The sequence below is a fragment of the Chamaea fasciata genome, unplaced genomic scaffold (assembly GCF_029207755.1).
Source record: "Chamaea fasciata isolate MVZ Bird 193981 ecotype frontalis unplaced genomic scaffold, bChaFas1.0.hap1 SCAF_10, whole genome shotgun sequence".
NCBI lineage: Eukaryota > Metazoa > Chordata > Aves > Passeriformes > Sylviidae > Chamaea > Chamaea fasciata.
Genome location: NW_027094095.1, coordinates 30260253 through 30272536, shown reverse-complemented (window position 1 = coordinate 30272536; position 12284 = coordinate 30260253). Strand labels below are relative to the sequence as shown.

The 12284-nt window shown below is 45.5% G+C and overlaps 1 protein-coding gene across 5 annotated transcripts in view; it reads right to left on the bottom strand.

Moving 5' to 3' along the window:
• Positions 1-12284, bottom strand: part of PATJ (PATJ crumbs cell polarity complex component) — a 139959-nt gene that overhangs the window by 51488 nt on the left and 76187 nt on the right. For all 5 annotated transcript variants that reach the window (XM_066192938.1, XM_066192940.1, XM_066192941.1 and 2 more), the window contains exon 27: positions 4125-4321. In XM_066192938.1, coding sequence (XP_066049035.1) covers positions 4125-4321 — 197 coding nt within the window. The remainder of the gene's footprint in view (positions 1-4124; positions 4322-12284) is intronic.

Genomic DNA, 12284 nt, shown 5'->3' with positions numbered 1-12284 from the left:
TTTTTTTATCAGTCAAATTTTATATGCCGAAACCCCATAAAGTACACCAAGCTCCCAAATAACAAAAGCACGGGGGGGGAAAAAAAAATTGGAGAGAAAATCTAATTAGAAAGTGAATTTTCCCTCTCCTCACCAAATTTCTTGCTGGGCACATGTTCAAACATGTGCATCATCTAAAGTGATCAACAGACCGTAAAATCCGTAAGGACAGAAAATATCCTGCGCTGAGCTGGCAGCTGATCCCTGTGGCTCCCCACCTGGGGAGTGTGGAGAAAGGACATTGGGAAGCCACAGATTGCCTGTGCCCTCCTGCCCAGCAACCTCCCCCTCCCAGCTTTACCTGCTGCCAGCTTGGAAATCACCCCCCAAACCCAGCCTGGGATAGGAAACCTGCATACAAAGCACACAAAAATAAAAAAAGGATTTGCATCCTCTCCTGGAATGACCAAAAGAACACTGGGGCAGTTTGTCCAGAGAAGCTGTGGCTGCTCCATCCCTGGAAATGTCCAAGGCCAAGTTGGACAGGGCTTGGAGCAACCTGGGATAGTGGAAGGTGTCCCTGTCCAGGCAATGAGATGAACTTTAAGGTCACTCCCAACCCAAACCATTCCGTGACTGCGTTCTGTGATTCCACAACAAATAAACTGAGAATCGAATGCCAATCCTCCACATCTTAGAACAGAAACGGCATTGTGAGTTTGGCTGGGGAGCTCATTTACTTGGGCAAAATAGTGCTGTATCTATTATATCATTACAGCACAACTTCTCTTTATCTAAGCACCTTAAAATAAAATAGCAATAAAAATGCATTTAGCACAAAAGCTCTCTGGCTTTGAGCTATGATGAAAATGGCATAAAGAAATAAAATGTAATAATTGTCTCTCGGGCAACAGTCCAGAACGGACAACAGGCAAACTTCTACAGTGATTTTTGACTCTGAACATTGGCTTTTACTCTTTCAAGAGGCGCTGCGGCCTCACGGAATAAAACACAGAAAAGGGTTGGGTGGGAAAGGATCTTAAAACTCATCTCATTCCAACTCCTGCCATGGGCAGGGAAAACTCCACATCCACAGGAGCAGTTTCTTTCCAAATCCTGCCCCGAGAGAAAGGGAGATGGCAGAACACCCCAACATCAGGAATTCTGCATAAGAGGGCTCTGAACAGCCTGGTTTATTAATAGAACTCAGCTGACTCTCACACGGGGAGACAGTAATAGTAATAATAATAATAATAATAATAATAATAGTAATAATAATAATAATAATAGCAGGGTGGATTATCCAGCGTGAACAAAAGCTCCTGACAGGACAGGCCCATGCAGAGCTGAGGAGCAGCAGGACTCGAGGCACAGGTACAGCTCCAGGTGAACCTGCTGAGGGCCATGCTGGGCACAATCAGCCCAAGCACTGAGCCCAGCCTAACAAGGCACGAAGCAGGGCAGACACCTGCACCAAACCAGCATGAGAGCCAGGCAGGAGCACCACAGATGGTTCCTCTGCTCGGAAAAAGAGCAGAAAAGCAGAACTTGTGTCCTGGGGGGGAAAAAAAAAAAAAAAATAAAATTCTTTTGCGCAGGCATCAAATCCTGACCCAAGTAGTTTTCCCAAGTGGATAAAAGTAGGATAAAAGTAGGATAAAAGTAGGATGAAAGGGCCTTCTTCCCTCAAAAAGCTGTTTTCTCCATCCAAAATACATCACTGAAGAGGTACTGAAAAATAACCACCACGTGAAGGTTTTTTATGTGGCCTGCATTTCCCTCAGTGGCAGGCTGTGAAGACGAGGCAGGATCATGCCTCCAAAAGGCTGCTGTTGTTTGCAGAAGCTAAAAGTGAGCTGGAATTCCATCAGTGCAGCAACAAAAGGTTTTATGAATAAGGACCTGAGGCAGCCTGGCAGCATCCCACATCCTTCAATTGAATCCAATCAAACTCCAGTTCAAAAGAAAAATGAACAGGTAATATCTATCAGTCTAAATGGCCATCCCATTAACCTGAACTCCGTCTAAAGCCACAGGGAATAATCTGCACACCCTGCAGTGGCATCCTCCGCTCTAATGGAGCGAGACTGTCCAACTGGGGCATCCCAGGAATGCCAGAGGCTTCCCAAGATGTGAATCCCTTCTCTTGCTGAGACGTTCCAGTGCTGAAAGCTGAGGTGTAATTAAAGACGCAGATGCAAATGTACTTTAAACACGCAGTCAGGTGAGAACCAGACACGAGTTCTGTCATCTCGCTGCACAGGGCTAATGCACAGCCCACCCCTCTGCAGCGCAGGATGTTTGAATTTATCCTTTCCTGTAAGGAACTGAACTCCTGCCCACGGGTGGCACATCTTAAATTGGACTGCAAAGATAAACAAGGTAGTTACTAAAGTCTCCTTGAGTTTTTATTTGGATCTTGGCATTTTTGAGATGCAGAATCTCAGTTTCCTTCTAGTGAAGGGAAAAAAAAAACCCCATTTTATTTCCAGCTTAACAGGGAGAGGAATGAGGGCAACACCATCACTTTGGGAAATGCTGCTTATAACGTGGCTCATCCATGCAAAACCCAGGTACATGTGATTGGGGTACTTGAGGTAGATGTGATTAATCTCAGGTGGTGCCTCTTTCTAGTACCTAACTTTAGCTCAACTGCTCTACCAGAAACTACCTATGATATACAGAGGAAAACAGTGCCACGAGTTCTTTCAACACACCCAAAATTTAACAATTTTCCTTTTTTTTTCACCATTAGAATCCAGCATCAGGGATAGAAAAAGCATCATTCTGAAGGAGAAAGCAATTTTCTCTACCCTACTCTGCTATGGCCCAAACTTTCATACCTTTTCTCACTCTTAAAATGAAATCAACTTCAGATGATGGTGTTTTTATAGCCAAAAAAAAAAAAAAAGTCCTTCTTGTACTGTGTGTATTGAAACCCCCTAATTACAGAACTGTTAGACAATGACAAATGCTTGGACAATTCTGACTATTCCCAGGGCTCCCCCAGGCAGCCAAACTGCTCTTTCTCGAGTCGAGAAATGTGAAAAAAAAAAATAAAAAAAAAAATAAATATATATATATATATATAAAAGAGGTGGTTTTCCGATTGCACAGAGAGTTGCTGAAAGACCAAAGCATCACCACCCACAGAGAGCAGCAGGTCAGCATATCCCTGCTCCTCAGTGAGAGTCTCTCTCCAAGGGGAAGATCCCCAGGGACTGATGATTTTTTTAAACCACTGAAGCAATCACGACTTGGGGAATCGCTGCAGGTACCGCAGGAAAATGTCATTTTTGCAACAGCCCAAAGAACCCCAGATGAAGCGAAGGAAAAGCTGCGTTTTCAGGCTGAAGGTGAAGACAAAATTCTCCACTTGCTAACGAGCTCTCTTGCCTTGTGGGTGAACTCATGCCAGACACAACTAAAGAAAATCAGTATTTTAAGTTGCAACAGATCAAAACAGATTATAGCATGAAATTTATTTTCAGGATGGGGAATATCCCTGTCATCTGTAAAAACACATATGGCGACGTTTGAGGGGGTTTGGGCTTTTTTTTTTTAATGTAAAGTGTGAATTTCCCTGTAAACCACACATGCACTCCAAGGATTGATTTACTGTCCCCTTCCTGCCTTTCAACAGCCCCTCCCCACGCAGAGCCTGTGAACATGCTGAGAGCACAGACTTTGCTGACAAGACACTGCTTTTCACAGGCCAGTGATTTTTGTTTCACTGCAAACACATTTACCTGCCAAAGGCCAAGTTCTCAGTTGGCATAAATCAGCACAGCTCCTCGCTCAGCCACCTAATTCCACTTGCAGGCTTTAAATAAAGGTTCAAGATGCCTCTCCCTCCCTAAAAGGGAGCTAAAGGGAACAATTACCTCCAGGATTTCATCCCCAAAGTGCATCCAGGACACAATTTGGTCAACCCCAAAGTGCATCCAGGACACAGTTTTACCTCCAGGAATTCATCCCCAAAGTGCATCCTGGAAACAGTTTTACCTCGAGGAGTTCATCCCCAGAGTGCATCCAGGACACAATTTGGTCATCCCCAAAGTGCATCCTGGACACGATTTTACCTCGCAGAGTTCATCCAGGACACAATTTTACCATCCAAAAGTCTATCCAGGACCCAGTTTTACCTCCAGGAGCTCATCCCCGATGTGCATCCGCCCGTCCCGTCCCGCGGGGCCGTCGGGATTGATCCCAACCACGAAGATGCTCATCCTGGAGCGGTCCTTGTTGCCAGCCAGGCTGAGCCCCAGCCCATTCTTGTCTTTCTCCAGCTCAATAATGTGCAATTCTCCCGGGAGATCTGCATATCTCTGCCTGATTTTTTCTGGGAAGGTCAAAACATAAAGGGAGTTAGAGCACAAAGCGAGTTACACGCAGATGTTCAACAACACACACAGAAATGCCAGAAATTTATGGGTTCTCAGCAAATAAGTGTTTTTAACAGAGGTCCTTTCAGCACAGACTCTAAAATACCCTTTGCTCTGTGTGTATCAGTCACACAGCAAAATGCAGCATCAGCTGCAAATACTGCTCACATTAAACCCACACTATTTTAATTATCTGTACAACAGCCTGGTTCCAAACCCAAACTTTTCAGGAAGGAGGGTAAACAAGGAAATTCCAGAGGCACCTTTACCTTACAAAACCTATCAAATTCAGGAAACTCTCGTAAAGTTCGAGCTGGTTAATTAACCACTGCGGGGAACTGAAGCACTTAATGACTCCAACATTACTGCAAGCTCACATCTCAAGGTAAAACCTTCTGCTTCCTCCTGGTGACTCAGGAATCTTCTCAGCACGCTCTGCTTACCTCGACGGGCTGATTACGCAGAGCAGATGTCAGTGACAATGGAGATGAGTGATTGCATTTTTAAACGCAGCCTCACCTGATATTAAGGTACTTATTTGTCTTTCATCTGCATTTCAAGCGTTCCTGGGACAGAGCTCGATGCATTTACAAAGTTATTCAGAGCACACAGTGTGGCTGGGGATGCTGACAGGTTAATCTGGACGGTTTTTTTCACCACTGGCAAGCAAACATCTATCACCATTTCTGGGGAGGGCAGTTCTTTCCTGTCTGCTTTCCTTTTTCAGATTTTCAAGGCCAGTTGAAACCACCACCTGCACCCTTCACCTGGGCCACACATTTGAAAGAGCAAGTCCAAGTATATCCCTGTGGCTCGCTGTCACCTTTAGCACAGAGCCCAAGGTGAAAGACACTGCTGCATTATGCATGAAAAGGAGAAATAAGGGATATTATATGTTCAGCCATATCCCTGAGTCAGCAGCAGGAGCTAGATCAATATTAGCTACTACCACTCTCCTGGGGAAGCATATTTTAATAGTATGATTTAACTGCTGTAGTGAATGTTCCCATGACAACGGGAAAGAGGGAAAAGAGCTGGGGAAGGTGAGAGGGAGGCAACCAAAAGTGAATAAAAAACTGCTGAGAAGAAAGAAGATGAGGTAGAGATGCTCCTTCCACAGCCCCTGTGCTGTCAGGGTGATTTAGCTGAACGTGGGACATTCCCAGTGGCTCTTCTCTCCAAGGGCCCTTCCTAGGTAATTGTTCCAGCTGCAGCAGCCCCTTGTGCCTTGGCAGAGCCCACTGGGACATGGAGAACAGCTTCCCATCTCCAGCTGCACCCAAAAGAATTAACCACAATGAGAGCAACACAGGCACCAACCAGCCCCCCCCCTCATATTTATAGGCTGGCATTTTCCTGCCACGCTCAAAATCCCCAGGGTGTATAGTCAGGGTGAGACGTTATCCCTGGAAAGCTGCTAAAGCCGAACAGAGGTCTGCACAAACCCAGAACATCACCCAAAAAAAAGAAAAAACAAAAAGAAAAAAAGAAAGAAAAAAAAAAGAATAAAAATTAGAAAGCTCGTTTGTTACCATCAATTATATGATAGCATAAAAAATTCACATAACTGTGTTAAATGGCAATCCATGCAGCTGCATGGTTCTTTAATGCATTTCTGAACTAATGGGGTCAACATGTAATCAGAGGTGTGGTTTGCTACGTTGATTTGAAAACTCTTCTGTCTTCTTAGCAACAGAGCAGCAAAGACAGGAAAGGTCTCCAAAATGGTGTTTCTGAAAGCAAAGGAGATACAGCCACACCCGGTTTGTTCCCAGTGCTGAGGTTTGGGTTCTTTGCCCGCAAGGCCAAGTCCAGACTTGAAGAGCTCTAAGACATTTGCTGCCCACCACAATTAGACAAATAACTCATTAGAGCACAGCAAGAAGCTGCAGCACACCCCAGCCCAGGACACCAGCAGAAAAGGGTGTTTCTTATTGACTGCATTTTTGTGGCTAAAACTCAAGAGTTGGAGCTGGAGGGCTGCTGTCCATCACTCTCTGCCAACAGCTCCCTCCACTGCTTGTCGTACACGGGTAACACATCTCACTGCTCTTTGCCAGGAGCAAGGAACACGTCTCAAGCATAATTTCAACAACTCACAGCCGGGTGCACAGGCAGAAGCTGAAGGAGCAAGGAACTCACACGCATTTAAATGCAGTGCAGATGAAGCTGCACATCTTCAGAGACTGCCTCAAAACTCATTTCTGGCCTGTCAGTAAAACCACTTGAAATTCCCCAGCACGAGCAGCCCTGCAAACACAAATTGCTCCAGCCTCTGCCTGCAGACAAAGTGCCTCTGAGACCCAGAGTAAGTCTGTAATTCCACGGTGCTTCCTCCCCAAAATGAGTTTTCTCACATGGGAGAAATGCTGGCAGTTCAGAAGCACATGTATATTCTTTTCTGAGCTGGGTTGAAACTAAAAGTGAGCTTCAGTCCTTCAAAAATCAGTAGTTTGGGCAACTGCCTGGGATGGGACAAAACCCCACTAAAATTCCTGGTCTGACCACGCTGGGCCTGGTGAGTTGAATCCCAGCTCTGTGCTCCAGCTGTGCCAAAACGCACCATTGTGGGAACAAATCTTTGGGCAAAGAAAAAATTTATCTGGGCAAAAAGCAGAGACCAACTCCAGGGCTGGTTGCTTTATTTGTTAAGGGGTTGTTTCTTTTTGGGTTTTTTTTTTTTAAGTGTCTTCCCCCTTGCGTTATTTTTTTGGAAAAAATCCCTTACTTACAACAGCAGGAAGCCTCTGTGTGGACTGAGCCCTGTTAATTCTAAATTCTCACATTCATTTCCAAAGCAACTATTGCATGGTTTGCAATGGCTGAGGTGACTGAGAGGTAAAACCGAGGGAGACCAGGGAGGGATGCTCCGTGCCAGCCCCATTTCCACCCTGGCAGGAGGCACCGCTGTCCCGGAGAAGGGACAAGCAGAGACACCCCAGCTTTTAAAATCAACCCTCTCCTAGCACAGGCTGCCTCCTCCCTGGACAACAGAAGGTTCTGGCTCTCTCCAATCCCATCTCCTGCAGTTCAGCCCTTGGAAGGGATGTCCTGGCCAGGCAATAAATGACAACAAATTCCCAGCGGTGCTGCCTTACTCATCCAATCTGCATAGAAATATCCTCTGGGCATCCAGCTGACTTCCTACAGCACTGTCACGGTCGTCTCAGTTTGCCTCTTAATAAGGATCTCAAAAGATTATTTTAAACAAGTATTTACTGCTTAAACAAACCTGCATCTAAGGCATCTTTTTTTTTCTTTTTTTAATGCCTTTTTCAGCTGGTTTTTTCTCCCCTCCAGCTGGTATCAGTTTTCAGCTCCCTGCCTAGGGTTGGGGGAGCCAGTTAGCATCTGCTTTTGCAAAGAATTCCATTATCTGCCTTCATTACCAGACACTTTACACGAGGCAATTGTAATTCTGTTGTTGCTGCATCACACATGGGACGCGGCGTCTCTTGTTTTGGCACTACACGGGGGCTGTTTCCACATTCGGTGACAACATGCCCATCACAACTTCTGCAAACACATCCCACCAAGGATATTTCACCAGCTAATACTGCAGCCAGCTCCTCTTAAAAACCCCACACAGATGCAGCCTGAGCCAAAAGCGCGAGTAAACGCTTTAGTGATCGCTCCTGCAATGATATTTCCCTGTTATATTAGCAGACAATTACATTTCAAAGGGAAACCCTGGAAATGGAAGACAACTGCTCTCGAACAAACCGCTATTATGCCGCTGCATATGTTTCCCTGCCTCAGCCACTAGTCCTATTATATTAAGCAGAGAGATAAAAGAAATAAATGGGGACAATATGGTCAGGATATTGGAGTTTGCATGATCTAGTACTGCAACAAATACACAATCTATCTGCAACACCAGACACCACTTCTCAGGAAGGCAAAAGGGCTCTTTAAATGACAGCTACATAAAGCACTTCCAAAGGGCTGAAGAGCCTGTTTCCCAAACCTGCTGAAATCTCCAGTTAAATGAGCTGAAAGGGAAGAGGTGTTGCTTTGGAAAACGGTGTCATTGTGTGATGCAAATGAGAGTCCACCCAGAAAAGGTAAAAAGAGGAAAGAAAAAGCTCAGGATGACTCAGCGAGGTGTTCTGGTTTAGTACCAAATGCACAATATTAAAAATGTCACGGCAAAATACAAAGAAAAGAAAAGGGGGGGAAAAGACCACGCAGAGAGACAACAGCTGATATTTGAATATTGAAGGTGATGCTGAGGATTTTCCATCCCTCTCATGCTGCCTCAGACCTCTATTAGCAGCATATGCTGGCTTTTGGAGATCTCATTTATCAGCCTGCGCTCGTTCTAATGCGTTTATCTCCCATTTTCATCCCAGGGCACAAAACCTGGTTCCAGCCCTGGCCCTCCCCAGCACAGCTCAGGCAGCAGCGCTGCAGCACCACGGCCGCTGCTCCTCACTGGGTAGTGCCAGACATCAGAATGCAGGCAGCATCCACTGCACAGAGCCAACCTTGCATACCAAGCAACCAGTTCCCTTCTCGATTTCACTACAGACATTAAAAAAATAAAAATAACGTAGGAAGTCCCTTGGAAGCTAACCCTAGAGCTGTGAGGGCAGCACGTCTAATTTACTGATTACAATTTACAAGAACCTAAATAAGCATATTGAAGGGACCATAATTGAACAAATGGGGTTTAGAATTCTCCCACTACTAATAATATAATAAGCTTATTGTTTTAATCTTCCCACTAGCCCTCTATTCAGCTCCAAGGAGGCAGACGGTTCTTCAAACCTTATCTCAAAAGTGATGCACTCATCCATTTTCATAAGCTTTAAAGAAAAATTAAGAGTACTGCTGTAATGCTTTTTTCAGTTCCATCAAATCGTTGCAATTCTTCTCTCAGTGATCAGCAAGCATGGGAAAAATAGGGCAGTTGTATGCAAAAATCGAAATGGAAGAGCCAAAGATCCTGATCTCACCAGTCCCCCTCCCTCAGGTGATGAGAGACATCCTTGTGAAGTGTTGTCATCTCCAAACCTGGGGGCAGAGAGAGTTCCCCACCTGACCCAGAGACCCAGCATCCCCTCCAGTGTCCCTCTGACATCCCTCTGACATCCCTCTGGCAGCACTTGGCTCCACGTACACCCTTTGGAAATCATTTACCGAACCTGAAGTGACGATTCGCAGAGAGAAACAACACTCAGCATTCCTATTTTCCCTTTGGCAGACTTCAACCAATTCTCCCAGTCAAGAAAAAGAGCTCCACGGCCTCTTTTCCCCCAAAATACTGTCAGCCAAAACACTCTTAACATTACTTTAAATTCCACGAGGGAGAGAGCGTGCACCAGGCGCCACAAACAGCCCAGGCGTGAGTTGCACACCCTGACAAACGCAGCTCACCCCACCTCAAGTGAAAAACAAGCAGGCCTTAAACTCTCCTCAGACAATATTCTTACCCAAAGCTGAAGATTCCCCCTTTCCTCTTGTTTTGTGTGAGGCATCCGGGCTCTTATTTGGGATCTCCAAGTTTCTCCTCGCTGCTCCCTCCAGCTCAGGCTCCAATGCTGTTTTGCTCCTCTCATCCTGAGCTCACAGAAGGAAACTCTCCTTCTCTCCCAGCCTCTCCTTAAATCCCACCTGTCCCTCGCATCGCTTTTTACAGTGGAAGGTGGAAATTCCTGCTGCTGCTTGTTAACCCATCCAGGAAGAAGGGGATAATGAGAGCCTCCAACAATCCGATTCAAGCACCATTTCAGCCTGAGCAGGTGGCATTTAGAAACTGTTACCCATTAATTACTTCTTCCTACAATCAAGGGAACCGTCACAAGAAAAGCGACTGAAAACCAGGGTAACTGTGGTCCATAATATCAGAGATATCACCTCCAGGGCTTGCACCATTTCACACCAACAGAGTTTTTACCAACACTTTTATTCTCCTTTTTCAGGCCCAAAGCCTCATTCTAAGGCTGCACCTCCACTGCACAACATTGAAGTCCTCTGAGGAAGAGATATTGTGCGGTTTTCTTCTTTTAAATAGATGAGAAGGCCAAGATGAGTCTATTCACGCCCATGTTTATCCGGGATCTTCTTTTAAAAGGAGATTTAGTGGAAGGGTGGTAAATAGAGCATCCCGATGCTAATAATTGGTGATTATAAGGGAATCTGCCTTCCCCTGCACACAATCCTTCCACTCATTTGCCTTTCAAATGATGCAGTAACCCCCATGAAAGCACTTGGGTTTCCTCAGAAGTGACCTCCTCTGGGTGCTGTGGCAATCAGTGACTCACTGGAGCTGAGCTGGGAGCGCCCCTGCTCCAGATGATGCTCCAGCTGATGCTCCCCTTTGGGAGGAAAGCACTGGCAATTCTGGGAAACTGGGTGTTTCCTCCAGGTAGGAGACACGCTGCTGGAGCATCACGCTGCCACTGCTTGATTAGACGCAATCAAAGAGCAATAAAGACTTTTTTTTTTTTTTTTTTTTTTTTTTTTTTTTGTCCTTTTGATAAAATCCACTGTGAGGATTTTACAAATGGTGATGTGTAAAAATAGATCACGTCGTGGTTATGCCTGGGCCATGAAATGCCAGGCTGAAGGCATTTTGGAGCAATTAAATCCTTAAAAATGTGAGGTAGGCCCCAATGACAGCTGCTGTAGACCCCGTTTTTAAGAGAAAAATCTCATAAAAACACTCTATTGTAAATATCCCAATGTATTTTGTGGCACTAAGCAGCTGAAGTCACTCAAAGCCAACACCCTGCACTCTCCAGAGCTCGCAGCTCGGGAGCATCCTGGAGATAAGGCTCAGTTATCTCTGCTGCAGCTCTCCGGGAAGCCTGGCTGTGGGAGCAGGGCAGGAACATTAGGACAGACTGCAAAGTCCCAGGGAAATTCCAGCTGTCACCTGGCACTGAGCATCAGAGATCCGTGAGGATGCACCAGCATCAGATTCCCAGCTGCCGCGACAGACAAGCTTTAACAACCCCCTTCACAACTCAGTTTTGGGGAATATCTCCCAGCTGGGACAGAAATTTCTTTCCTAACCTCCTCTCAGAGAACCTCAGGCTCTCAGGAGGTGGGAGGGAGCTCCTGGTAGGAGCAGGTTTTCTGCCTTGCTCCTGCTCACTTTGCTCTGGTAGGATCTACGACCCATTCCCTACATTTGGATTTGAAAGCTGCTCGTTCATTTGCTGTGTCTGAATATTGGGAATTCTGATCCACTGCTCTTCCCCACTTGGTCTCAATTCAAACAAATGAACATTGTGAACATTTAAATTCTTCCTCCCCTGACAGGAATAATGTAAGTTGATCCTGACAGTGTTTAATCCTTAATAATGATGTTCCTACAAAGCGACTGGCATTATCTTGGAATCTTTCTGCATGGAGTCTAATTAAAGAGAACCGTGGCAGACTCTTGTCAGAAACTGAGAGTTTGTTACCTAATGAAGACTTTTATGGGACCAGTGGTAAGTCGGTGCAAGAGGCAGCACAGACAACACCTCTTAGAAGTCGAGGTGCTGAGACATTTCTTGCTTAGTGATTCATTTATTTCAAATAATTTAAGAACTTGCAGTAAGAGCCTGAACATCCTCCATCTAGAGTGGGACTGGAGAAATTCGGATTTAACAATAAAGACTTTTTGAGCAGCAAACACAGCCTGGGTTGATGAGTCCAAAGATCTACAAAACATTCTTCAAGGAAGGTCTCCAGGGGAACTGCCACGCGTTGTGAAATGTAGGGAAAAACTCAAACAATGTAAAACTTCACATAAAATCAGAACAGTCGCACTAACAAGCCGTAAAAATAAAAAAGGCCGAGGGAGCTGGTTGTGGAAGAGCAGGTGAAGAGGAGGAAATGCCACGGGGCACGGGGATGAGAGATGGTGGAGAGTCCCAACCCTCTCTCTGCAGTGCCAGCACAGCCCTGTGACACAACCAAGCCACG